The following is a 24,592-nucleotide window of genomic DNA, read 5'->3' as shown; positions in this document are numbered from 1 at the left end:
CAGGTTTTAGCAGCGTTTCACGTTTGCAGTATGGTACGTTTATAGAAAGAAATGTCCATATCTTATTGCGATCTTGAGTGCATCTACCAACAGACTCAGAGGGTTTGGTAATTAAATTTTGTCGGCTCTCGGCTAATCCAGAAAGGTTGACCGAGTATGTTGCTGCTATACTCTCGCTTAGGCAGCGAAATTTCGTATCAGTCTGTCAGGTCATTTCACTTGTTGTTATAACTTGTTGATGCGATGATGCACAAAATTTAATATAGCAAGTAGAGTAAATTAAAAACCGGAATAAACGTTTGTAAAGCATTATATTTTTATTGTGTTATCTTTTTAACTGCTTAGTGTGTATTGCAACCCTCGGGTTAATATCAAAGTTTTTGTTTGGCTTACTCGATCTTGTACCAGTTTTATACATGAAGAGGGATATATGATGCAAAGTAATTTTTATTGCTACACAATTTTAAATGATATTGCTTTATATTTTGCCGATTACACAATTTTAAATTCTACATAAACAAAAGAGCAACAGGATTCTTGGCAATAGAGAGACCACGTTTTGGATTCGTTCAAGTTCAGTCGCAACCTTCCTCGAGTCGCCTTTGGAGGAGATCGAAATTGTCACACGCTTTCGCTAGCTTTGTGAATCTTTCGCATCTTTCTTCTTGCCTTTCAGTTTTTGGGTGGTTTGGATCGTCGCAATGTAACCTTCGCTTATTTTTTTTCGCTCGTTCGCATCTTTCGTCGGGGATCCATCTTTCAATCACAGCATTCTCGTCCAATCTATAGTTGTGCCTATAGAATCATCCAAAATAATATTAAAGTGAGTTTAATTTTGTTCATTGATGTTTTGTAAAAGACAGCGTCCAACTGACTTCTATACTACTGGGACTTAATGTTGTCTATGTTACAACAACGTCACAAAACGTCAATTCAAAAAAAGTGCGTTTTGGCATGTGATTTCAATTCAATTCCGATCAGGAAGTTCAGAAGACATGGAAGCATTATTGTACGTTGTGTTTAATATTGCGGATGGTATACATTCCTTAAAGTTATACGTCCCAAAAAGCATATTTACTGCATATTTCTAATGTAACTAAATGTCGGTGGCCAAGTGGGTAAGGCACTTGCCTGGAAATCATTAAATCCAGGTTCAAATCTAACGTTGTTAATAGCGTTTAGGAAAACAAACTCTCTCTCACTACCTAGGGTAAAGTAGTGTGAGTATAGGTATTTGTCCCATCGGCAAAGGTGGTAGAGAGAAAGAAACTATCCCTTTTATTCTAATTAATGTTATTGGCCCAAAGTCGATCAGAACCTTGACTCCTAACTCCCTTGAAGTTGGACAGCGTGTATACATCGGGCTTTTCTTTTCCTTATGCAATGTGTTGAAATTAGCACAAAGTTTACGCTTAATGTAGGACCGATTAAACGTGATTTTGTGGCACCAGCATAGCGGTGTTGGGTGGACACAAGCTGTATGCTGCTTTTCAGAATGCCACTAACAATGCGTACGTTAACTTAGTTACTTAGTGGTTCTGGTCTCTTCAACGGGTGCCGATATTGGTTTCATCGCACGAATATTATCAACACGGAAACAAAATTAGAAATATTCATTTAAGATCATTACTGGATTTTCTTTACGTAAGACTGGCTTATCGGCAGTGCGGTACAGTAAAAATGCAGTTTGGAAACAATTGCTTAAACGTTTGTCGTGCGAGTTTTGTCGAAAGAAAATTTTATCAATGTTTGACCTCAAATTTTCAGCGGTTGTCGAAAATAAGTATCACGCCCAATACACAACCATATTAAATGGCGACCTTCCTCTCGTGGCATCAAGTACAGTTATGTATTTACCAGGGCTTTGGAGCCGAAGCAAGGAGCTGGAGCCCCGGAGCCGTGCATTTTCAACAGGGTTAGAGCTGGAGCCGGAGCTCTACGTGAAAGTCAAATGGAGCTGGAGCCAGTTGTTTGAAAAATAGCTCCAGCTCCGATGTATTTCATAAGATTTAAGATGCTCGATGAAAGAAGAATTGATAGAGGCAATATTATTCCTTCGTACGAATGGTTTTTGAACACTTTTTGCAGAAATAAATGTTTTGTGTTCATTGATTGTGTTGTTTTGTTGGTGATTATTTTGAAACGCTAGATATTCCAAATTGAGCGCTTATCCTTAAACCTCAGTTTTAGACGTAATGGAGACGGAGCAGTGGTATCAATGGTATCAATGAGCTCCGGAGCTGGAGCTGGAGCAATTTAACATTTATGCCTGCTCCAAAGCCCTGGTATTTACAACACTTTAGTAGCTACATTGCTTACATTGTATTTATATCTTAAAACTAAGTCATATTTGATAACGAAACTTGTTTTGAAATACTTCATGTTTTATTCACTAGCGTCTATTATGCTTCGTTGTGCGCTCCTGGCAAATTATATAGTATATACTGTTGTTTGGATGTGTTAAGTTAGTTCTAGATGGTTAATGCTTATTGGTGTGTTGCACAAGTTAGGTTACAAGTTGATAGCACTGGAAAAAACTTACATTATCTCTATAGGTTATTGCGTAGCGTGTATACAACAATAGAAAATTCTTGAAAACGATGCTCATTATTATATGTTACAACATGTGCATTTGATTAACGGACAAATAAACGTTTACTCACATACGCACTCCATTCCTTTCGTTTGAATCTGGTGCATTTCCCATAACGATAAGCAAGTTTCCTTGTCCAAAGTAACTCCCGTCCTGAAAATATATATCCTTAGAAGTACTTATTACTTTTATATGGATGTTATATGTCGTTTTTTTGTAGAAGTAACTTCTTACTGCGTTGTCGTTGTTTCGCGCGGCTTCTTCCAGTGATTCATCTCTGCAATTTCTAAAGCAGTCGCTCCTTGTGTAAAAGGTGGCCTCGCTGTTTTTGGCTACGTTTGGATCGTCACCTAACAGCAAAAGACCAGTAATTGAAAGATTGTTTCATTTAAATTGTTTGGATTTCAAAGAAGAAGTACTTCATTCATTTTTCCTTATCGATGATTGAGTTAGTAATTTCTTCGTATCTGTGCAAAGCTTTCTGAAGGCGAACTACTAAACGTTAACTTATTAATGAAAACATATTTAAACTGTTTGTTTCTGTGAATATATATTTACCTCTTTTAAGAATGTCCTTGATAGTTCCTTTGAAAGAATAAAAGATGTCTCCTATTTCAGGAACGCTTGTTACATTGATAATGTAGAGAAAATTGCTGCACACAATACAAAGCATTTAAGAATAAGCTTACGATATATCCAACTACAACTGCTCACAACAATTTTTGCTTTTAATCAACTTACCTTTTGCATGCTGCGGTAAAAGCATTAAAACAAACATTGCCATTGCATATTGCACAATCTTCTTCAGCTCCATCTAAACACGTTGCACCTTCCAGTTGTTGAGCTCTAGATCTATAGTAAAATTTGCTTGAAGTTGGTAAATGCAATAAATCTATTCATAGAGTAGCATAGAGAATCTATAGGTATATATAATCTACATATCTATATCATGCTCAAGCTGAACCCTGACAAAATTCACTCAAAGCGCTCGCCTGGACTAAGATTTATCTCACCTCAGAGCGGAACTTTGCTAAACCTTAGCCCGTCTCCCTATGTTAAAAACCTGGGAGATTATCTGGATTGGTCACTGTCAATAACAAAAGAAGTTAACAACATTGTCAAATCGTGTTACTTCTACGTCAGAAACATTGGAAAAATTCGTTGGGATCTGTCGGCGAAATCCTGTGAAACTCTCGTTTACGCGCTGGTTACATCGCGACTCGACTATTGCAACGCTCTACGGCTTACCGTATCAGGTGCTAGCCACCCTGCAAGGTGTACAAAATACTATTGCACGGTTGACCCTCCGTTTGAAAAATTCCGAGCACACACATTCGCTACATGTTGAATTCAGGCCGCGATTAAAGATTCTATCCATTGCTTTTGAAGTTCTAAGCGGTGTGGGGCCCGACTATGTCAGCAAACGTCTCTGCCGTTATCGCCCAACGAGAGTTCTGCGGTCCCAATCTAAGAACTTCCTGCAAGTCCCACCTTGTCGGATCGCGATGTACGGGAGCAGAATGTTTCCCGCAGCTGCTTCCCGCGCGTGCGCAACGCGGACAGTCTCAATGCTTTCAAGAAGAATCATTGAAAACATACTTCTTTCGCTCTGCTTATCAGCCCAAAGCTTTTTATCTACGCCAACTATTATTTTTTTTTACTGACTTTTTATTTGTGTTATACTCGTAGAACTATTAATTATATTTATGCCGTATATGTTAAGATTCTTTGAGCAGTTGTTTTATTACTGAAACATGGTGTTATACAAATATTATTATTATTATTTTGCTAAATGCTAAATCGTGGTTTAAAGCTATAGGTCTATATACCCAATACCTGCATGTTACGCAACCTCCTTCGGCACATTTGCAAAGAGCATCGTCGTTGCCTTGTTCACAGTTAGCAGTTCGAAGATTTGGAAGATTTTCTGGTAACGTGTAGAACTGACCACAATGAATCTGCGAAATGATGATTAGATACATCAATAGATTTGGTAAAAATTGTCAACTTTAGATTAGCGATGTCATGATCGAGTGCAAAAGTTTGTGAAATGTTGCCATTTTTCACGTTTCAATGCAGTCATTCACTCACTTGGACTGAATTCTGTATTTCAATTCTAGTTTACATCCATAAAACTAATAATGAATTTTTATCTTACTGATGGTTCGTAGTAATCGTAGACTTTTATATTTGCTGGTTCAGGTCGAGCAACTGGAATATTTTGGATCATGTCAAATGCTACTGTTACGCCTTCTGCTGTAATTTCAGGCAGGTAGAGCACAACATTTTGATCAGTGATTTCGTATCGATCCACTGCACAAATACGTGTGAAATTACTCAACTGAAGAGCGTTTGTTTTAGCAGGAATAGTTAATTTATAATACTACTTACCCATTCCGTCAGCAACTTGTTCTGTCGCTAATCTCTGGATGGTTTGCTCCACTGCGCTAAACCCAGATAGCAAACCGACTTCAATTATAGACATTTGCGCTGGATCTCCTACTCGTTTTTCGACAGTTATCTGCAAAATATCACGTAAATTTAGTTACTTTACAACAATGGCCGCACTTAACAGCACTTGCATTGTATGATTTTGCTTACGGTAATTTTTATGATCATCGGTACGCGATTGCGCTCTACTTCGTCCCAGTTGGTGATTATCACGTTGTGGTTTATTTGGAAATGACAGCTTTCCTCATCAACGACGGTGCGATATACGCATCTATACGATACAATACCTTCTCCATTTCCTGCAAAGCAGTTATCGATCAATGAAATGTGGATATCTTACATATACTCACGAATTTACGTTTTCCAAAAATTACGTCAAATGAGTAAGGATTCGTGAGAACAGCAAAATTAAAAACCAGCTGACAAAAACTACCAAGAATTAATGCGTAATACCGGTCGCTGTAACAGAAAGTCCGCCAGTATTTTTCACGTCTTCAGGCACACGTTTTTCTATTTTAAATCTTTCATTGCTAATGTCAAGGCGAATTTCTTCTCCTGGGTTGTGCCAAGTTGTATCAACGGCACTGTTTAGACGTAATGATATGTCCACGGGTTCATCATTAGCATCCTGAGATACAGAGGAATAGGTTGAACAACGCTTGCTACATATGAAGTGTAGCTTATAATATTTGTATGATTGTTAGTATCAGCTTTACAGTAATTACTTTTTTATGTATAACTTACGACGCCGTCGATCCATATTTCATATGTTGCTAGAGCTTGCAAACCAATCACTGTGTCTTGTGTTGATATAAACGCGCCACCTTCGTTTCTTTGTCCAATCAACCAAAGCACAATTTTACGAGTAAGGTCAATAGAAGTCTGAAGCACTGAAAAAAAACAAACAAATTCGAAACGGTTCGACCCTTACGTGGCCTGGGGTAGAATTATGTTGAAAAATATAGGCTAGGTAGTAGCTTCTTATTGACTCTTATTCTTCTTCTACAGGAAACAATTATAATGTCACTAGTACGGCGAATCACTTTTACCTGGGTTGTTTGCTTTTGCGATTTCTACTTGTGCAAGCAAGGCGTATGCTGTTGCTTCAACATCAATGGCCTGTGGTCTTGTCTTATACCAATACGCATGAAGATGGGTTCCTGCTATTTCGCTTGCTGGCCGTCCTTTCCAATATACTTGCTGATTGTCGGTGACCCGTCTCAAAGATAGCAGTCTAAATCAATATTTGAATGAACAAAATCTAAGTACACTACTGCAACAAAAATCAAAAAAAAATTTTTAAATTTATTTACCATGTAGGATTTATGATTGTGGGAAACTATAAAATATAGTAGAAAGTATAAAGTTTTCAATTTTCATTTGTCTTTGCGAATGTGTCTTTCTGTTGCAAACAAACGAATTCGGGCAGTTTAGGGCAGGCTAAGGGAAGTAAGCTCATTTGCTCATCAACCGTTGCTTATCATTTCTTTAGAATGCGGTGGTATTACGGCGGTATTACTTTTAAAATGGATGCAGCCTTGTGCAATGTAAATGTTCTAATCTAATGTAAACATGAGTTTACCTGTCGTTCATGCGTCTTGCAAACGGTGAATAAGGATTGTTTAATGCCAAAGCATACGACAAAATAGCCAGTGCGTAAGGTCGTTGTTGGAAAGTTACGTGGTTTTCGTTTGTCTCCAGGTAATTGATGGCTCTTTCTATTGAATCTTCAATTCGGCTGTTCAAGTCGTTTAAGCACCTGCTTCGTGTTTCGAGCAATGTGATTAGCACGTAAGCAGTCAGTGTTAATTTTCCTCCAACAGCACCCTATTAAGAAACGATGTATTTATAAAAATGGATAGGTCAGTTGTAAAATTATATGTTATATTCATTATAGAGTTAGTACTGTTTGAATGCAAGAAAATGTGTAGAAAGAAATTTATCGTACGTGCATTTCCCTGTGATAAACTCGTTTTAATTCTCGGAATGAGCCATCATTTTCCTGTTCTCCTAGTAACCATTCCAAAGAACTGCAAACAGGTCTAATATCGATATCTGTGGCGTAGTCCTTTGCTTTGGAATACACTTTATCAGCAAATGCGTTCAACCTGGCCAAAAGCACAAATAAATCTTTGGTGATTTGTTATAAAGTGACATTTTTTCTTTTTCTTCGTTCCAATCCAACTTACCATGTGCTGGGGTCATGGTGCGCGTAGACGGCAAATGCGCGTTTACCCACCTTGTTAGATCGATATCCCATTTGTATTCCGTAACCTGAAAAGTAATTTTGCGCTTGTTTTTGATCCTTGGCTTTATCTTTAATTGTTTTGCAAACTGATCAACTATTATTTCAATTAACAAGAAAACAGGTTATTCACACCTTGTCGCATTTTAGCTAGAGATGCTTCGTAGGCAGGAGTACCCTCTACTAACTTTCCGGCTTGCTCAAGATACATGTGTGCGTAAATATTTGGTCCTGCTTTTAGCAAGCTTTGTTCTCCACATCCCGTTGGCATCCTAACAAAAATAATGACTTCATATTTTAAAACTCTTATACCATAATGGCCAACCACAAACATTTTATCCTAAATTAAAAATTAAGTAAATTACAACCGTAGATTATAGCACATATGGTATCGCAATATTTGTACTCGGACTGAAAAAACTTTTTGCTCCACTAAAATGCAGCGATGATTTCTTAGCTCCCAAGTAAAGTTACCGAACTGGTTTTTGCGCAAGTTTCGGTTGACACACACACATATTCTATTCATTTTTTTATTTCTTTGTATTGAACTCCCCGAATTGAAAAGAGGGCTATGTAGGGAATACGACAGTAAAACCATTGAATAGCACCACTGGATAGTGTATTTCGACTGGGAATCGAACCTGGGCCGCATTTCTACGAACCAAGCACTCTAATCACTGCGGCACGGAGCCAAACAAACGTATTATGTTCATAATAAACCATTTGTGAGGTTAAGCCCGAACTATTTTTAACAATAGCTGACGTACCTGAATATGCTTTCAATATTTCTTGGTTCCTGGGTAACTTCATCTATTTCAATGCTTGGCCCAAGGAAGTTCACTGTAAGTATTCGATAAGCGGCAAAAAGTCAAAAAAACGTGTCGACCAATATTCGGTTTGTGTTAGACGTAATTTTTAATATGAGTCTTAGATATAGGTGTACGAAAATTGTTTTACCCATTTACGTACCGTAGGCGTATATCCAGCATTTTCTGGTACCAGGCACGAAATTGTCTGGAAAGTCAAAATGGATGTCAAATTCTTGACGTAAATCGTGTTTCAGGTCTATTGCATACGATCCATATGTGTCTTGGATTTGTCCAGCATCCTAAATACATATAGCATCAGAACGAAAGTTTCCTACGCTTGCACTGCGTTTGCAAATTTTGTTTTAACTTATGCTAACTTTGTTTTTCAACACTTGTTTCTTACTTCAATAAGAACTTCCTTCAATATTGTGTCCAGTATCTGGTTTGTTCTAGCGTTCCTGATTTGCATTTCGATGCTGGCGGTCTCCTGGTCAGGTATTCGTAGTGGAAGAACTGTGAACGAACCTGAGGCCGTGCCTTCACTTTCCACAGAATGTTGAATCACGTATTCAAAATTACCTGATTATAAAATGCAAATAAATAACATACTTTGCATTGGTTATTGTGACGCAAAGCTTTAGTCGCAAGCCGTCAAGCACTCTTAGGGATGTAACGTTTTACCTGCCGGGAAATGGCTGCAGAGCGTGTCTAGATCATCTTGTTTTTCAATTTTTACATATACAAGCACCTGCATAGATTAAAACTTGCGTTTATTAAATACGTTTCATATTTGGTTTGATAGGATTGTAGACCAACTTCCTTCTACGTCAGTGAAAAGAAGTGGTAGATTAAGGATACGCTATTTTTTTGTTAAGCTCAAACCCTCAATATCACCACTATTATTTGAATCGATAGCAGGGTATTATTGATATTATCGATAGCAATATCTGATTACTTCATATGCATTGTTTTTGTCGTAGTTGAATATGCTGTATTTAATTGTGGCTTGTTCGCGCTTCTTCAATGAGTAAGGTGTATACAACTGAATGAAGACGTCTTTGAATACTCTCAACTCCGTCGGCTCAGCTATACAAAATCCATCTGAAAACAGACATTGGGTGGTCAACGTTGTCAACTATAGCTGCACAAGGTGGCAGTCACAGATTTCTCCAAATACCTTGTTCATCTGCCATGCTAACAGCATCGATGTCAAAAATTGTAATGCTATCCCTTGATTTTCTCAATAAAGCGTGGTTGCCATCTTGATCACTGTAAACAATGTAAAGTAGTCGGATGATTTTCAGAACCAGCATTTATTTTTTTATTAGTCATTGGTAATAATTTGCTAAAATCGCTTTGTCATGCACGTTCTGGACAGTTGCACTCGCAGCATTCCCCCAAAGCTATACTTACAGTGTAATGGTGGTGAAAATCAAACTTTCTTGGAAATCTTTTCTCACGTTTGCAACGCTACGTTGAGCTGCATCGCGATTAGCACCACTTCTTCCGGCTATTCCTCTAATTAGAGCCAAATGTCTGTAAACAAACACTTTCTTATAACAAATTAGGATTATTAGCATTCAAAAACAAGATAATCATGAATTCTGGAGAATTTTGTTTTAAACATGACTTATGAAAATTTACGAGAATTATAAATGCTCTTGGTTGCTAAAATAAATTATATTTTCGCCTGATAGTAATATACCTGGCTTTAGTTGCAATAATGCACTCTTCTAGAAATTGTTCACAGCATGTTGGATTGTCGGGATAATTTATCTCGCATCGTACAGCTCGGTCGGTACAAGTTTCATCCGGAAGAGCTGGTGGTAAGCGACCATCTCTTCCACAAAAGAGTGATTCTAAAGGACAGTATCTGTGGTTTCAAATTTTATCAGCAATGATCTGATTATTTAGATATGACAAAGAAAGTCAATAGACATAATTTTATAAACAGACACGGACATATAATTAATCATTCTTGGGATAATCAACAAAATGTTCAAGTCTAGTTATAAAACTATTTAGACAATTATATATGATGTTGACCGTTTACTTTAAAAAATGTTATTAAAACTACGTTATTAATAAAAGAATTTTAAGGATTTTATAAATGGTAGTTGATGAAAGCCTATGTACCATCATCTTCCAACGCAGCAAGGATTTGACGCTTTTTTCTTGATTGACCTTCGTTCTCGCAACTTAATGAATCAACTGGCGGAGTACGTATTGTAGATGTTGTCAAGCTCAATCCGGCTTCCTTTATACGGTAGTTTAAGAAAGTAGAAATTAATTTTTACTTATGTTTTTGATTACTTTTATTCCCTTTTAATTTCTACATACAACAAACCAAACACGCGTTAAAAGTGCCCGTTCAACTGATTGAAATATACATGCAAACAAACCTTAAACACGTTTTGACCGTTTGCTCCACCATGCCTAACGCAACCTTGGTCGTATTCTTCCATTTTTTCGAACATTCTTTCTCTTGTTAGGCGACTTTCATCGTAAAGAAAATATGCTGCTCTATCTACACCACTAATACTAACACGTGCGTTTGGAGATCCTGTAAAAACAATGAAAAAAGTGTGTTTACAGTTTAACTCTGCTGTTCGCTAGTGAAAAAAATTTATTCATACACTCTCACTTCATAAGTACCTGAAATTTGCATGTCAAATCTTTCACCAGGTGTTACCGTATCCGGTACCTGCACCACAAGCTCCTGTAAAGCAATAACGTTTTAGTTTCCAGCATTACTTACTGTCTAGGCCTGCAGGTATAGTTTATTGAAAATATGACATAATAAATGTTGCACGGTAACTTTGGACAGTTACAAAAATGCATTACCTCTTTGCATTGATCCACAACATCAAACCAGGCAGAATTTGACACAATTTCTGTTCCTTGAAGGTAGTAAGCAACGATTCTCGCCGAAGGAACCATCTTTTGTGTGATTGCTAATTGTTCACTGCTTTCAACATTGTTTTCTCTTGGTGTGTTTATATTCCAATGCACAATACTTCCTCTTGCGACTACCTGTGATGTAAATGAGATTTTTAGAGAATTTCGTGAATATTTTTTTATAAGACGTCTAAAAAAACTCACATAGTATCGTATTTCTTTAACATTCTTGTTGAATTTGAAAGTGATAAAGAAGGCAGGTTCCCCCACGCTGGCCACACTTCTAGTAGTCTCAATCTAGACAAAAGCATCCACTAAAATTAAAACCTTTAGCGCAGTGCAAGCCAGGCTGGATATACTGTAAGTTTGAACTGTGATACATATAACCAACAAAGTAAGATCGATACTTAATCAGCCAATTGCTATAAAGTGTAGATTGATACTGTTGAATTTTGTTTTATCCATTTCAGAAGGAAACTGTGAGTTGAATGCAACAGATTATATTGATTCCTTTTAGTATTAAACTTAAACTAAGGTTTTTGTCGTTTATGCAGTGGTGATTGGCAGTGTGATATTATTCAAGCTGCTGAAACTCACCTGCAAATAACTTGTTGAAGGAGAAGAATATGGCCTAATTGCAAGTGATACATCGGTCTGGTCTGCATCGTTTAAAGCAGGATCTCTCGTAGTGATGAATAAATCCTAAAATATGTCTTAAACAATTAAAAGTGCATTTTTGGCAACAATAAGGAAACGTTTATGTAGTTACATTTACATTTTTCTCGGCAGAGTCTTGTGCTGTACGCCGTGACCAACTATTTTTGGGGGTAAACATAGCATACAAAGTGCTGCATGAAAATTTAGAATTGTGTGTGCGCATTTGAATTTAACAAGCAAGTTTTTAGTTTCTTTGCTGTGCGCTTACCTGCGGTTCTGATCCAGCGAAATCAAGCTGATAATTGATGTTTCCTCTGACATCACTGGTAGTTTCGAATTCTTCTGCCCCCACTAGATAAAAAATATATATTTAAGTTTCCTTACGTTTTTCAAATTCAAACTACAAGTTTTAAGGTTTATAAAGATACATTGCTGGGAGTAGTATTAAAAAACTCTATTTTTTGTTGGTTGACCCCGGCTTTAGGCAATCTAATGAACAATGTTGTTTAAGGCGTCGTATATGCTATAATTTTGCAGTTTCCTCGGTTTCCTTGGGCGTTCTACATAATGGTTAAAAACAAGTGTGTTAGACTAATCAGCGGTCAGCATGGCCGATGCTGTTTTTCAATGCGGAGATTACCCTAGCAAATAACGCGTTAAAAACTTCGTTTAGGGTAGCCTAAATTGTAGGTGAAAATTAATGGAATTTCACTTTTTTGCACAAAATTGCAGTCTTGACTTTAATAATCTATTACAAGAGTTAGAGATAAGTGGTTCTATCAGGATTTTATGAAACAATAGCCTAAGGCATATTAATATGACATACGTAGTTTCAGTGAGCCCCATGCAAGATGTTTCGAATAATTGTATTTTTAGTAATTACACTTTGTAATAACAACAAAAAAAATAGGCGTTTTTACAAGCATATACGGCGCCTTAATCTTCGAAATCGACAAGTGTTTGATCGAATTGAAATAGTTTGTGCCTGCAAAGTTCTCGTTGGTCAGTTCATAATTTGACATTTTTTGGTGTAAATGTCCCAAAGTTTTAGTAATGTAGACTTGCTCATTTGTGCATCATGTGTATTATTAAATATTTCTGTAGAAAAAGCAAGCGTTTAAGTAGAAAAACAGTCGTCCTACAAATCGGCTATATTAAGGTCCACTAAATTGTTGATTTTTAGATCCAAAAAACTTTAGAAATTTGCAGGAAATGTTAAACGTGCCATTGAAAACCGTAAGACATGTAAAGACCTTAATTAACAGTCAAAAACTTTAGTTGGTCACATTGTTTGTCGTTATTGTGTTAAAATTCATTTTCATGCCAACTGTATTTTTGAAGTTCAATTAATAAAATTTTGAACGAAACTATAAAAGACCATACGAAACTCATTTTTATAATGTAAAATCTTACCTCTTATCAGAAGATCTACGTTTGGAGCTGGTTTCATTTTCAAAGCATCCATAGTGTCAACCTTTAGGAAATATCATGGCTCATAATTTGCTGCATTTTATTCAATCATGATAATGTATACCGTGGTAAAAAAAAACGGTGTGAATTTGGTTACCACCAGTTCCCTGCATGCGGTTAGTTACGATATTTATTCAAAACTTAAATTCGTTTACGAAAAATGTGCTCTTGTTCAGTAAAGACAACTTCTTCGCAAATTAAGTTACATGCTACTTGCTTATTTATCTGCTTCTTCGTATCAATAATTATAATCAATAAATAAGCAGAAAAACAGTAACGATTGTGGTATTTACTCCACCCCTGTAGTAAAATACGCATGCTTGATGTTCTAGGTATACTTTTCAACCTGTAAGATGTAGGCAAGACCAGGAGTATAGTATTTTGATGCGCGCTGTGTATCAATGACGTAAGGTGATGTTAAGAAGGGTAGGTCATCAGAAACAGCCGATTCCAGGACACCTTCTGCTTCTCCTGTTATTGTAAGGGGTAACTTGATTAATTTTCTTGCATGGTGGTTTTACAGAATCATCTTATCGATGCAATAAGTATATGTCACAAAACACTAATTCCGTTGCTACGCCGCAGTATTTTATCTCAAATAAAGTTAAAAGAAACATAGGTCATATACCTCTTACAGTAACTTCAATAAAAACAGCTGCTTTATTTGCTACTAATGTTGGTAGATCTTCGCCTTCCAGCAACGCGTTGCGAACGTAATCCATTGAAACAGAGTACGTTTTTCTCCCGTTAGAGATTGTTGCCTTTTACAAACAATATAATAGTGTTCAGCGATATAGGACTTTTTTTCCAATTCTAGGTTTTACTCAAAAATTTACCGTGCCTCGATCTTCGTCCGGTTTTGTATAAATTTCCACTGGCGCACTGCTTGGAGTCCTTCTTAGTTTCATTGAAAAAAAATAACTGCCATCGACTGGTTCTCCATAACTGCAAATGTTGACATATCATGTCTTTTTAGTTGCCTACAAGATCTTGCCCGAAATTAAGCCCGGGTAACATTTTACGCTACATTTTGTAATGTAAGTCATGTCTTTAAGTACAATGAAAAACATAAATTACCACGCCCACTTCTTGCTATATTGTGTGTTTGAGCTTTTTCTGACTTACTTACAGTATTGTTAAAATAACTGTGAGATCAGCAAAGCACGTTACACCGAAAAAATACTTACGGAAATTCTTAGTGCAAAACGAATAGAAAACCCTTACGCCTTATACCGGTGTTGTGGAAAACACAATGGGTGCGTAGGCTATTTTACATTAAACTAATATTATTAAACACAATACTACGTAGAGCTATTTTTCGAAATTGTTTATTAATACCAATTTCAGACTTAAGTTATTTTAGCTTAGGTTGTACCTGTACGTTGCTCTGATTGTACCTCTTATGGCGTCATCGCTTAACAAGGCAAAGTTCTGGTCAGGTATTATGGATACTTGGTAAGTTGGCAGAACTGTAAGACAAAAAAAGATTGCTGCTGAGACGTGGAAATCTTTACCGTGTAATTCAAGCTCTACAGCATGGTCATACAGTAGCCTAATCTGAAATATCGCCACAGTTTCTTACCATAGCGTTTAACTGAAAATGTTGTTTGTGTACTAGTTTCATAGCCCTGCAAAAGATGAAAGCTTAGCATTACTTTGCACACTTTCTGTTTATTCTGTAACTGCTTGACAAATCATGAAAATGCAGGTATCGCATTTTTTTAAGAAGCTTACGTTTGTCGTGTAATTTGCTTCAATAAACCAAGTTCCTATTTCGGGCGTTTCGCTTAACTTGTAAAATATTTCAATGAAGTCATCAGCTGGAAGTAGTTTATTCGTTCTGTGAAGTCCAACTCCATCGGGTGTCTGACATTAATAACGAAAACAAACTTTAGACTTTCTTGTGTTTGTTAACTAATTGAAATCAACGTGTTTTGCAAAGCGGAAATGGTTTGGTGGTTTAAGGGGGGAAATAAAACATTACCTTAATCGTCATTGTAACAATAATCTTGTCCTCTTGTCTCATGAGTTGATTCAAAGGAAACACTCTAGCTATAACTTGAGCGTTTGGCCTGAACAAAACTTCGTGATAAATGATTTTTATGAAGGTTTGTAAATTTCGGGCGTATTTGTCACCGATGAGTATGACGAGGATTGGTGCTAAATATTTTCATTTTTTTGGGTTTTTGAAAATATTTTTTAAAGATTTACTCAAAACTTTCAACTTACTTGTAAGCTGGTTGATCCGTAGTGATGAATAAGTAACCGCTCTCTTTGGTCACAAGAACTTCCACCTCTTCAGTAAAATCTTGTTTACTTCCACTAACCTCTATTATCAGGGCAACCTTTTGCTGCTGCCGAAAGTCTAAAATATCCTCGCTCCTCACCTGCAATGTATCGGTATGCATCGTGACAGACGTGATGACAGGTAATTTTGCTCTTGTAACTCCAAAAATGTCTCGGTTATTTTGGAGCCTCCGGGCATTAGGTTCCATTACCAACCATTTAAAGTAGATGAAATCTTGTAATTGGTATGCAGTCGCCTCAAAATTTTTTATTTAATTAAGTCAGTAAATTGGTACTTTGTGTGAAACAAAGAATAGTTCGAACTCAGTAACGCCGCAATCACGAGATGAAGCAATATTTTTCGGAACAATTAAATGGCTAAGAAATGGAACAAATTTGTATCATTATTTTTGCTTTGTAATGACATTCGCGTTGGTTTACATTTGATTTAAAGTAATCGTTAAATAATTTTAAACACAATCTTTTTCTGTTCCAACGATAGGGTTAAGTAATCCGGTACTTTTTAGGATTCGTTAAGGTTTTTTAAAGTTAGTTTAATCATCAGGTGCAGGTGTCATATTTATTTGCAGGTGTAAAGGAACATGTTTCGGACATGAGCATTTGTCTGTCATCAGGGAAATACAAAATAATGAGTAAATTATAAAATTAATTGCAGAACAAATATTCAGAAGTGCGAAAGTAACAACTCGAAACTTAAACCTTGCAGACATATAGTGATACAATTACCAGTAAGAGATGAAAAACACGGTTAAAAAAGTTAAACAAAATTTAACCTTTACTTATAGACGCAACGTTGGAAAGAGACACTGAAGTATAAATGATAAATATTGGATAACTTGAGGAGCTGACTATTAGTAGGTCTAATTGCAAATCTTTAAAAAAATTTATAGCCCATTTTCAAAGGCCTGTCTGTTGAATGTCGGATACAATAGTTTAAACGAGTTCAGTGGATCTTGCATTTATAAATTTTTATTTTTCGATTCTAGAGCTTCTATAGTGTTACTCACTTGGACGGTTCATAATGTAGTTTTTGATAGCGGAATTATTTCATGGGTATAAACCAAAGTGCTTCTAAATTCTGTGTGAAAGTGGTGTTCCGTCTTAACAATATAAGTAGGCCTCCAGCCCCCACATACATGCCCGCACGATGTGGGTTGTTGTACAATTGTACTTAGACACTGCCGGGAAAGGGGAAGTATCTCTAGGCCGACATAATTATTCCACTGGTGATATTACCACGGAATTGTTTGTATTTTTTAGAAAACGGACAAATGTTTTTGCCCCAAACGTATCAGTTAAAACCTGTAAATAAATATGATTTCTGCATTTGTTGCTTTAATTGCAACCATATGGTTTTAAAAATCGATTATTACTCTTTCTATACGGTGTAATAGTTTAAAAACACAAACATTAAGTAACAAAAAACATAAACAATAACAGGCATCTGTGTGACGCACGCGCAACTTGAGGTAAAAGTGTTATGCGTCATTTGTTTACGGATCTTAGTGTTTAGTAAGCTTTACCCGCATCGGAAGTACGATGGGCTGATCCTTTGCAGAATTGAATTCTAAATCATCGCTTTCGCTGAAGACATTCTGTCTTCTGGGCAAATCCTGCACAATATACGATTCAATAAATAACGAGTTTACGATATTGTAGGCCTATTGCGATATATTTTGATTACCTTGTAATTTAACTGAATGAAGCTATATGCATACCAGTGTTTCATGAAGTACATGAACAAGTTTTATACAGACTAAAACAATCTTGATTTACTTGCAAATACGCAGAAACTGTTGCAGCTTCATAATCATGAAGATTTAATATAACATTTTCCCAAACACCAATACGAAAGGCTCTTGGGGTGACAATGGTATGTTCCAAGCTGCAAAAGTAGCACACTGATTACTTTCAATCGTTACGTTGGCAGTTGCGTCAGGCATTTTGGGAGAAGAGGAATTTCAGAATTTTCCCATAGTTTTAGTTTCGAAAACAGAGCAATTGAGTTTCAAGTAGGTTGGGCCAAAACAAATCGATCCTGCATGATGATTAATCACTTTAAAAACAAGCATAAAATTAATCATCATTGCCGACTGAGGCAGAAACAACCCAAACTTCTTATGACGTGAGCAAAATCTGAATAACCGACGGAGGAAGTTGACGACATTTAATTATGCAGCAAATCACGTACACAAGGGCATCTTACCGGAAAGAGTTTTGTTTTCAATTCACCTTACCAGAACAGAAAATTTCAAAATCGAAATTGAAAAGCAACCTTTAAACTAGCCCTCATCGCTATAATAAGCAAAAAACCCAAACATAGGTCTATCCAATGTTAGCAAAATATTTTATTTTGTGCTGAAGGGATGTAATGAATGTCAGAAATTTTGAAGCATATTTTGGGTTTTTAGATCTCAACAACCGCTTTAAAACACATCGAAATGAAATAAATTACAAGCTACAGTATCTGGCGATTTATGGTGAAAAAACTTAGATACGCCGTATGCAACGATTTCGAAACACTGTACAACTAACTTTTACAGTACTTGTTTTCTTGAGTTGTAACCGATAAGTAGTCACAAACAAGAAAATACGGTGGACGAATGAAAATATGGGTTCGCTAGGGAGGGACCATAAATAACTAGATGCCTTATTCACTATGCTTACTAGATAATAAATAGCAATACTACATCAGTAGCAACAGAAGTAATTATTATTGAAGTTTAAGAAAAGTTTGAAGATGTTTTACTTATTCAAAATGTAAGCGACAACTAACGTTTGCTTCACCGTATAAATTTAGTTTATTAAACAATCTAGGTTTTTCAGTAAATAGATGTTTTACATATTTTTTGCGTTATTATCGTTGTAAACAAATTTATGTTTTTAACGCACTTGATTCTCCATTTTATCGATCGCATAAAGTGGCACGTGATCGATTCGTTTCTGTCCCAACGCCAATCATACAAAATTTAGCACATGTATGACGATTCTGATGTTAGTGATCTCGTATTATGCGTTCCGAACACCACTTTATTTTTTCATGTTCCCAAATAACCCGACATTTCAATGCGAACTGCCGTGAAGAATAAGCTGCTTAACCGCATAACGGCGGTGCGAATCACAATACTTGTAGCCACAAGACTTTTAAATCACTATAGACTACAGTTTCACAGTTTAATACGGCATATCGTTTTAATTAAGTGTATTTTCCTAATTTTATGTGTTTTAACTGAAAAATTACGTATTGCATGCATTAATTATTCAAACATTAGTTTAACTTGAGTTAGTACCATACATATTGAAATCATTACTTACGCGGATGCTTTGTAAAAGAGAAAAGCAACGAACAAAACCGAATACATCTTCATATCCTCATTCAGTGTGGAATACCAACGTCAACACGAACGTGACGCTTTTTAGACAGAATGTCGCTCACTTTCTCGAAACGGTTTATTTTATCGAGATTATTCTTAGTGCCTGTTTTTCTCAACTTTTCCTTGCCTGGGGCATTACCTGTTCGTTAATATTAACTTCAAGCGCTGTGTTGTTTTGCTTTTATTTCCGCAAGCAAGTACCGTGACGTAAGCATTTTATTTAAAAAATTGGTCCGAACCCTATTGGTTTTGCATCATTCAAGGGCTAAGGTATTTTGATAAACACCAGCAAAGCGAGCGACACTTGTACAAGGGCTAGGAAGTAGTTCATTCGTTCCAATTACTTCCTTTCCAGACTTTTGCGTTAAACACCATTGACAGCATAAACAAGCCATTACACAGAACTTTAATCTTGCACATCACACTAAGCTTAACATGAACACGTTCAAAAAGACGTTCAAATCAAAGAAATTATGTTTTTTAACTGAAAAAAATTATCATTGACGCTAAGAATAAACTTATACAACTGTTATCATAAACGTCCTTTATTCAATAGTGTGAAGCTGGCAAGCTAACTTAAGAGTTGGTAACCCAAACAAATTACAGCAGATTTCTAAGTCGACTGCATTGTGCAGAAAGTAATTATTGCTTAAGTCAAGTATGAACAAATAACTGTACATAGGTTCTACCATGAAGTTGTTTACCAATGAGTTATATCATTCTGATATGAACTTGTTTTCTATGCACGAAGTTGTCACATTGTGTGAAATTAGCTATAACAAAATTGTATTGTAAACGATATAGATCATATTTTGTATCGTACGTAGGCCGTAGAGATAAATCTTTTAAAATTCTGCTTTCGTGTATATGTCGCCGTCGTTTTCTTCACGTTTGTAGTCTGTGTTCCATCAAATCCCGCTCTTGTAATTTTTGCCGTAACCGTCTTGAATTCTGTGTGAGACCAAACAACCCAAGATTTTTGGCGTCTTTAAATCTCCTAATTTTTAGCCTGAAGTGCTTTATTAGCTTTAAAGGTAAACGTTCAAATTTTCACATTGAGCCCAGGGCAGAAATTTTTACTTGTTCCATATTTGAGTAACTGTTTGCTTTCAAAACTCAATAAATACAGCTAATTTAACAATATATATAGCAGACAAGGCCGTGTAGAACGCAATAATGGGCCCGGGCTTGAACGTTCATTTGAGCCCTGCAAACTTATGTAAGCTTGTAATTGGAAAACATTGATTCATAAATGGTCGGTTGTTAAATTTGCCCACTATGAAGATATTAATCACAACGCATTTATTTTAGCGCTAGTTAAAATAGTGTCAAAAACAATAATTCATACGTTTCTTCATTGAAAACTAAATTTGTTTGGCTATATGTTGATACAGTCTGTAAATGTTTCACAAGATCTTGTTAGATGATGTTTATTTTGCTTTGTTTTTGTTTTGCACTATTTTTATGGTAAGATGTTTCAACTATGTGCTCACACCAACAACGTCATAAGTCATTTCCTTCGCAAAAATTTATTTAATAAAACGTCTCAACAATTTCCTTTGTAATATAGATCGTCGTTTTAGCAATTTTTGGAATTTTTATGATCGGACCTTCTCTTGGGCCATTATAAAACTTATAGCATTTTAGGTTTTTTGTTTGTATGTTATGTATATACCAGCAGGCTCGCTTATGTAACAAAAACCTGTATCACTATCGCTACGTATATAATTGCTAAATTAATTAATTTTGAATTCGGTTACATTTTAATGTAGTGTAAAGAGCAGTGTTTTTTAATCTCCAGTACGTGGGCAAGTAGCGGTCCATGCTAATTTTTGTCGGTCTGCCATAAGAACTTACTTTTCATTCTTAACCTTCAGTTATGACGTCTTTCTCATGACAATTTAAGCGCCAAGGTAAAGTTTTTATTGCTAACATTAATCATGTACAGCAATAGCGTGGAAAAACCTGAAATAAAACGCCAAGAAAGTGTTTGACCTTTATGACATCACACCCCATTCAATGTGACGTAAATTTAAATCGTCACAGTATATCCAGATGCGTCACGTTAAAATGGTTAAATACGTTGTAAAACAAATCGAGGCATCCTTTCTATCTAATGTTTTCCTATGTGCATAGAAAGCAATCAACACAATGGTCCGTCAGAAAATGCCAAATTCTTTGAGACTAAGTCTGTCAGACTGGTTTCTTGCCGATGCTCCAGGCAGGTGCTGTTAATATATTAATTGTAATAGAATGTTATTATCTAATTGTTGCATTAGGACAAAATAATTCCGTGGGATTTAAAACTACATCTTATGCGTGCTCATCAGTTTTCAGCACTGTTGAAATTTATGGTGCAGGTATTTAACTTCAACCGTTATAATTGTTGTAGATCTTAACAATATATACAAAGCATTTCTCTCACCTTCAAGGGTCCGCAAGCATAGAAATAGTTGAGACTCGAGGTTTATACCGTAGTATGGTGTATCATGAAGATTTATTGAATGTTCAAATTATGGACAACGTTTACGTAGATTTTTTAATTGTACTTTTGGCATGTTTCGAACCACGTTAAAAAGGGTATAGTAACGTCAATTATTCCTAAAATTAACCTCTCAATTTTGTTTTAAAATATCAAAATAATCGTCAAATTGTTATTTTGTTAGGTGTTTTCTTGTTTACTAAACTTTAAACATTGAAGCAATCATTTTATTTATCATCAAAAGCGTGGTAGAGACGAAAAGATCAAGCAAGTTGTAATTAGTATGAACTAATAAACTGGAAAAAGTAACAAAGCCGAGAAGGTTTAAACGTGCTCAAAAAAATTAAGGTAATAATTGCTGGTAACAAAAATAACATATTTTAGTATTGATATTTTGCACTTTTTACAGCTTCACGTAAAATGCAATGTGTGTGGGATTCAAGTATATTTCTTGTATACAAATTTGCACTGCATTGTATTTCTGAATCCGGCCTGTGCAAAGGTGTGTTTGAGGTATAAAGGTTGTCACGTTCAGTTAATCACGTGCTGATTAAATCTGGGTTTTGTGGCCATTTATAGTTGCCACAGATTGATTTTATGATATTTAGACGACTGCTGTTCTGCTATCGAAAACAGAGATGCATATCGGGCCAGGCTTTTCGGGTCGGGTTCGGTTTTGGGCTGAAGTTTTAAAAAAAATTCGGGCCCGAATTTATACTCACACTCTATCACATTTCAGTCATAGTTTTACTTTCTTTACATGAATGTACATGCGGGTAGAGTGCTAAGAACCTACGGCAGAGAGCAAAGTGCAACTTAGAAATTGATGACAGCCAAAGAATGGCTTCAAAGGATGACTTTGAATCTTTAATTTATTCAGTAAATTTAAATTTCCGGCCTAACTCGAGCTTAAAATAAATTTTCGGGTCCTGGTTAACAATATGAAGCCTGTTTACCATTCTGGTCGAAGAAGAATGATGCAACGAATGACATTGGAGTCGTATTGGTAGTATAGCTAAGATATTGGACTGTTGGTGTTGATTTATTTGTCAAATTGATTCATCATATGGCTACTATAAATCGTCTTGTTTTGACGAGCCTTTTCATGTTTATCTTTAACGAGCAATCGCTTTACCAAACATGCAAACGTCGTTTCATAATCAAAATCGAAACTGTAGTCGCAAAGCAGTATAATTATAAACTTGTGTTTCAAGAAAAATCTTATACTTGTATCATGCATAAGGCTTTTCTTAAAAGTATGTTTTGAGGCTCGAACGTATGGGGTCGGCGTTCACACGATTGCCGTGCTACAACGAAAAGTGACAGACATAAGTAAATACATCTCGAGGCAGTATATGCCTACAATATCGTTGCCAACACGAACGTCGAATGTAATACTTGCTGGCCAGACTGTGCTATATATTTGCGTCAGTCGCATGGTCTTATTAAATTATGCTGTGTTGACTTAGTTCTCTCAAGTACTACTGATTAATTCTCTCTAAGTAGTGTGACGTAAACAAATTCTTTGAGCACAAGCACCTTGAAGTTGGGCAAAAGTACTAAATTCAGTCAAAGATCAAGTGGCTAACCTCCAACGGATCGAGCGAATATTTTCAAGAATTAGGCTATAATAACATGTCCGTTAAAGATTATTTTAAACATTATTTATAGTATAAGTAAGTTTTCTACAATGATGATGTGGCTGTTGTCGTTGTGCGTTGCAATTTGAACCGGGACTCTGTCTGGGCATTCTGTCTCTTATGATTAATTCTATGACTGACAAATATAACTTAGGTCCGAGGCACTCTGAAGTCTTTTCGCAATATCGTAATGTAATACAGTCATTTTGATAAGAGATTTACAGTCATTTTTTAAACAAGTTTAACCACTTTAATAGCAATAGGCCTATGTTTCTTAAAAGTTTCTTTAGTTTATAGATCCGATAGAGTTGATATTAATAGGTCTATTTATATCCACAACAAAATTGTGTATTAGTACAAATTTCCTCCTTTGGAGGTGTCGGACAACATAAAACGGTTGAATGCAATAACATTTTCTCAAAACCTTTTTTCGTGAACCATTATTTTATCGTATGTTTACGTTTATCATTTTTTCTTTACACAGTATTTTGATTTGCCCTTTCAAACACTGTTGTAGCGTATAAACTTAAAATGCTACTAGGGAAGTATAGCACCTTTTCCGAACACTGATGATTGGGCAAGAATCGCTGAATTTTCGTCAAATGGCGATTCTTTTAGGCTAGCAGGTAAGACAGAGCTACAACGACGATGGGCACGAGGCAAAGAATTTCCAGCAAAGATGCAAATTGTCTACCAATTTGGATGAGTGGTAGAGCTATAAAAACTTGGGCTGGGCAAGTTTGGCCAACTAATAGCCGCTAGCGGCTAAGAGCTCTTAGCAACTGAAGGTTTTGTTAAACATTAACTTACATTTAAGAGAGAATTTGAAGCAAAAGTTTTAGTAATCCATTCACTCAAGGAAATTTGCTGCTCTGTTAATTATTTCAACGCTTAAATACTTTGTATTCCTGATAAACTTTGTGGTTTAGCATGACATAATTTGCCAGTACAACACTTTTTATCACATTTCTTAATAATAAATAGCAGTTTTGCCTGCGATTAACAGTGTGACATGACAATTAGCGACTATGACAGCTAATCGCCGGCTAACGGTTAATGCCATCTGACTAGCGGGTAAAGAAAGCTAAATTCCCAGCCCTAATAAAAACACATAATCACAGAAAGAATAGTAAAATTTTTACAACAAACAATATAGCGCATATGTCAGCACTCTAGCTGAGTGGTTACAGCGCTATAGCCTTACAATAATGCGCTCCGTATTCGATACTCAGTAGCGCTACTGTTGTTTTGACCTTGGGTAAGGCATTAACGATACTTCATCCTTGTGTCACTGAACAGTTCCACATTCGGGTAGTACAACATAGAAAAATCAAAAACAAATAGAAATTTGGCCTTTGTCGGAACTTGCACAATGGCTGTGTGTAGCTTAAATAGCTCGGTAATCTGGTGGCTCGAGCGATGAGTAACTATTGTCGAGTTGAAGTTGTGCCAAAAGACTTTTTTCAGTCCGAAAATATCGATTGTGATACCTCCTATCACATAGGAAAAGGTACATCCTTTACATCTTTTTGTGTTTTCTAAAATTTTTACATTCTTGTTATTTTTTCTCGAATTTCATTAGAAATCAGAAGACGCATGCAGGTTAAAACTGAATTATTTTAGTTCAATTAGATGTTGAATTAGATCACCCGATGCAAACAAATTT

At 36.0% G+C, this 24,592-nt stretch overlaps 1 protein-coding gene across 1 annotated transcript; it reads right to left on the bottom strand.

The window, feature by feature from the left end:
* Positions 1–429: 429 nt before the first annotated feature.
* LOC143450864 (complement C3-like) lies at positions 430–18,944 on the bottom strand. Its single transcript, XM_076951604.1, has 43 exons — positions 18,746–18,944; positions 17,207–17,315; positions 16,954–17,043; positions 15,353–15,510; positions 15,108–15,195; positions 14,858–14,989; positions 14,706–14,751; positions 14,499–14,592; positions 13,960–14,068; positions 13,752–13,884; positions 13,470–13,594; positions 13,067–13,127; positions 11,922–12,004; positions 11,594–11,698; positions 11,201–11,293; positions 10,943–11,131; positions 10,754–10,817; positions 10,501–10,661; positions 10,235–10,355; positions 9,804–9,957; positions 9,512–9,634; positions 9,276–9,367; positions 9,054–9,199; positions 8,780–8,846; positions 8,502–8,677; positions 8,259–8,397; positions 8,057–8,129; positions 7,425–7,561; positions 7,234–7,318; positions 6,993–7,152; positions 6,627–6,871; positions 6,094–6,278; positions 5,789–5,934; positions 5,498–5,672; positions 5,195–5,343; positions 4,985–5,114; positions 4,752–4,906; positions 4,430–4,551; positions 3,335–3,445; positions 3,152–3,246; positions 2,828–2,943; positions 2,664–2,746; positions 430–795 (listed from the first exon to the last, which is right to left on the bottom strand). The coding sequence occupies exons 1-43, from the start codon at positions 18,796–18,798 to the stop codon at positions 576–578; spliced, it is 5,298 nt and encodes a 1,765-aa protein (XP_076807719.1). The 5' UTR covers positions 18,799–18,944; the 3' UTR covers positions 430–575.
* Between the last annotated feature and the right edge of the window lie 5,648 nt (positions 18,945–24,592).

Source organism: Clavelina lepadiformis, chromosome 3, assembly GCF_947623445.1.
Source record: "Clavelina lepadiformis chromosome 3, kaClaLepa1.1, whole genome shotgun sequence".
Taxonomy (NCBI): Eukaryota; Metazoa; Chordata; class Ascidiacea; order Aplousobranchia; family Clavelinidae; genus Clavelina; species Clavelina lepadiformis.
The sequence above is the reverse complement of the archived record's forward strand: the minus strand, read 5'-3'. Positions and strand labels throughout refer to the sequence as shown.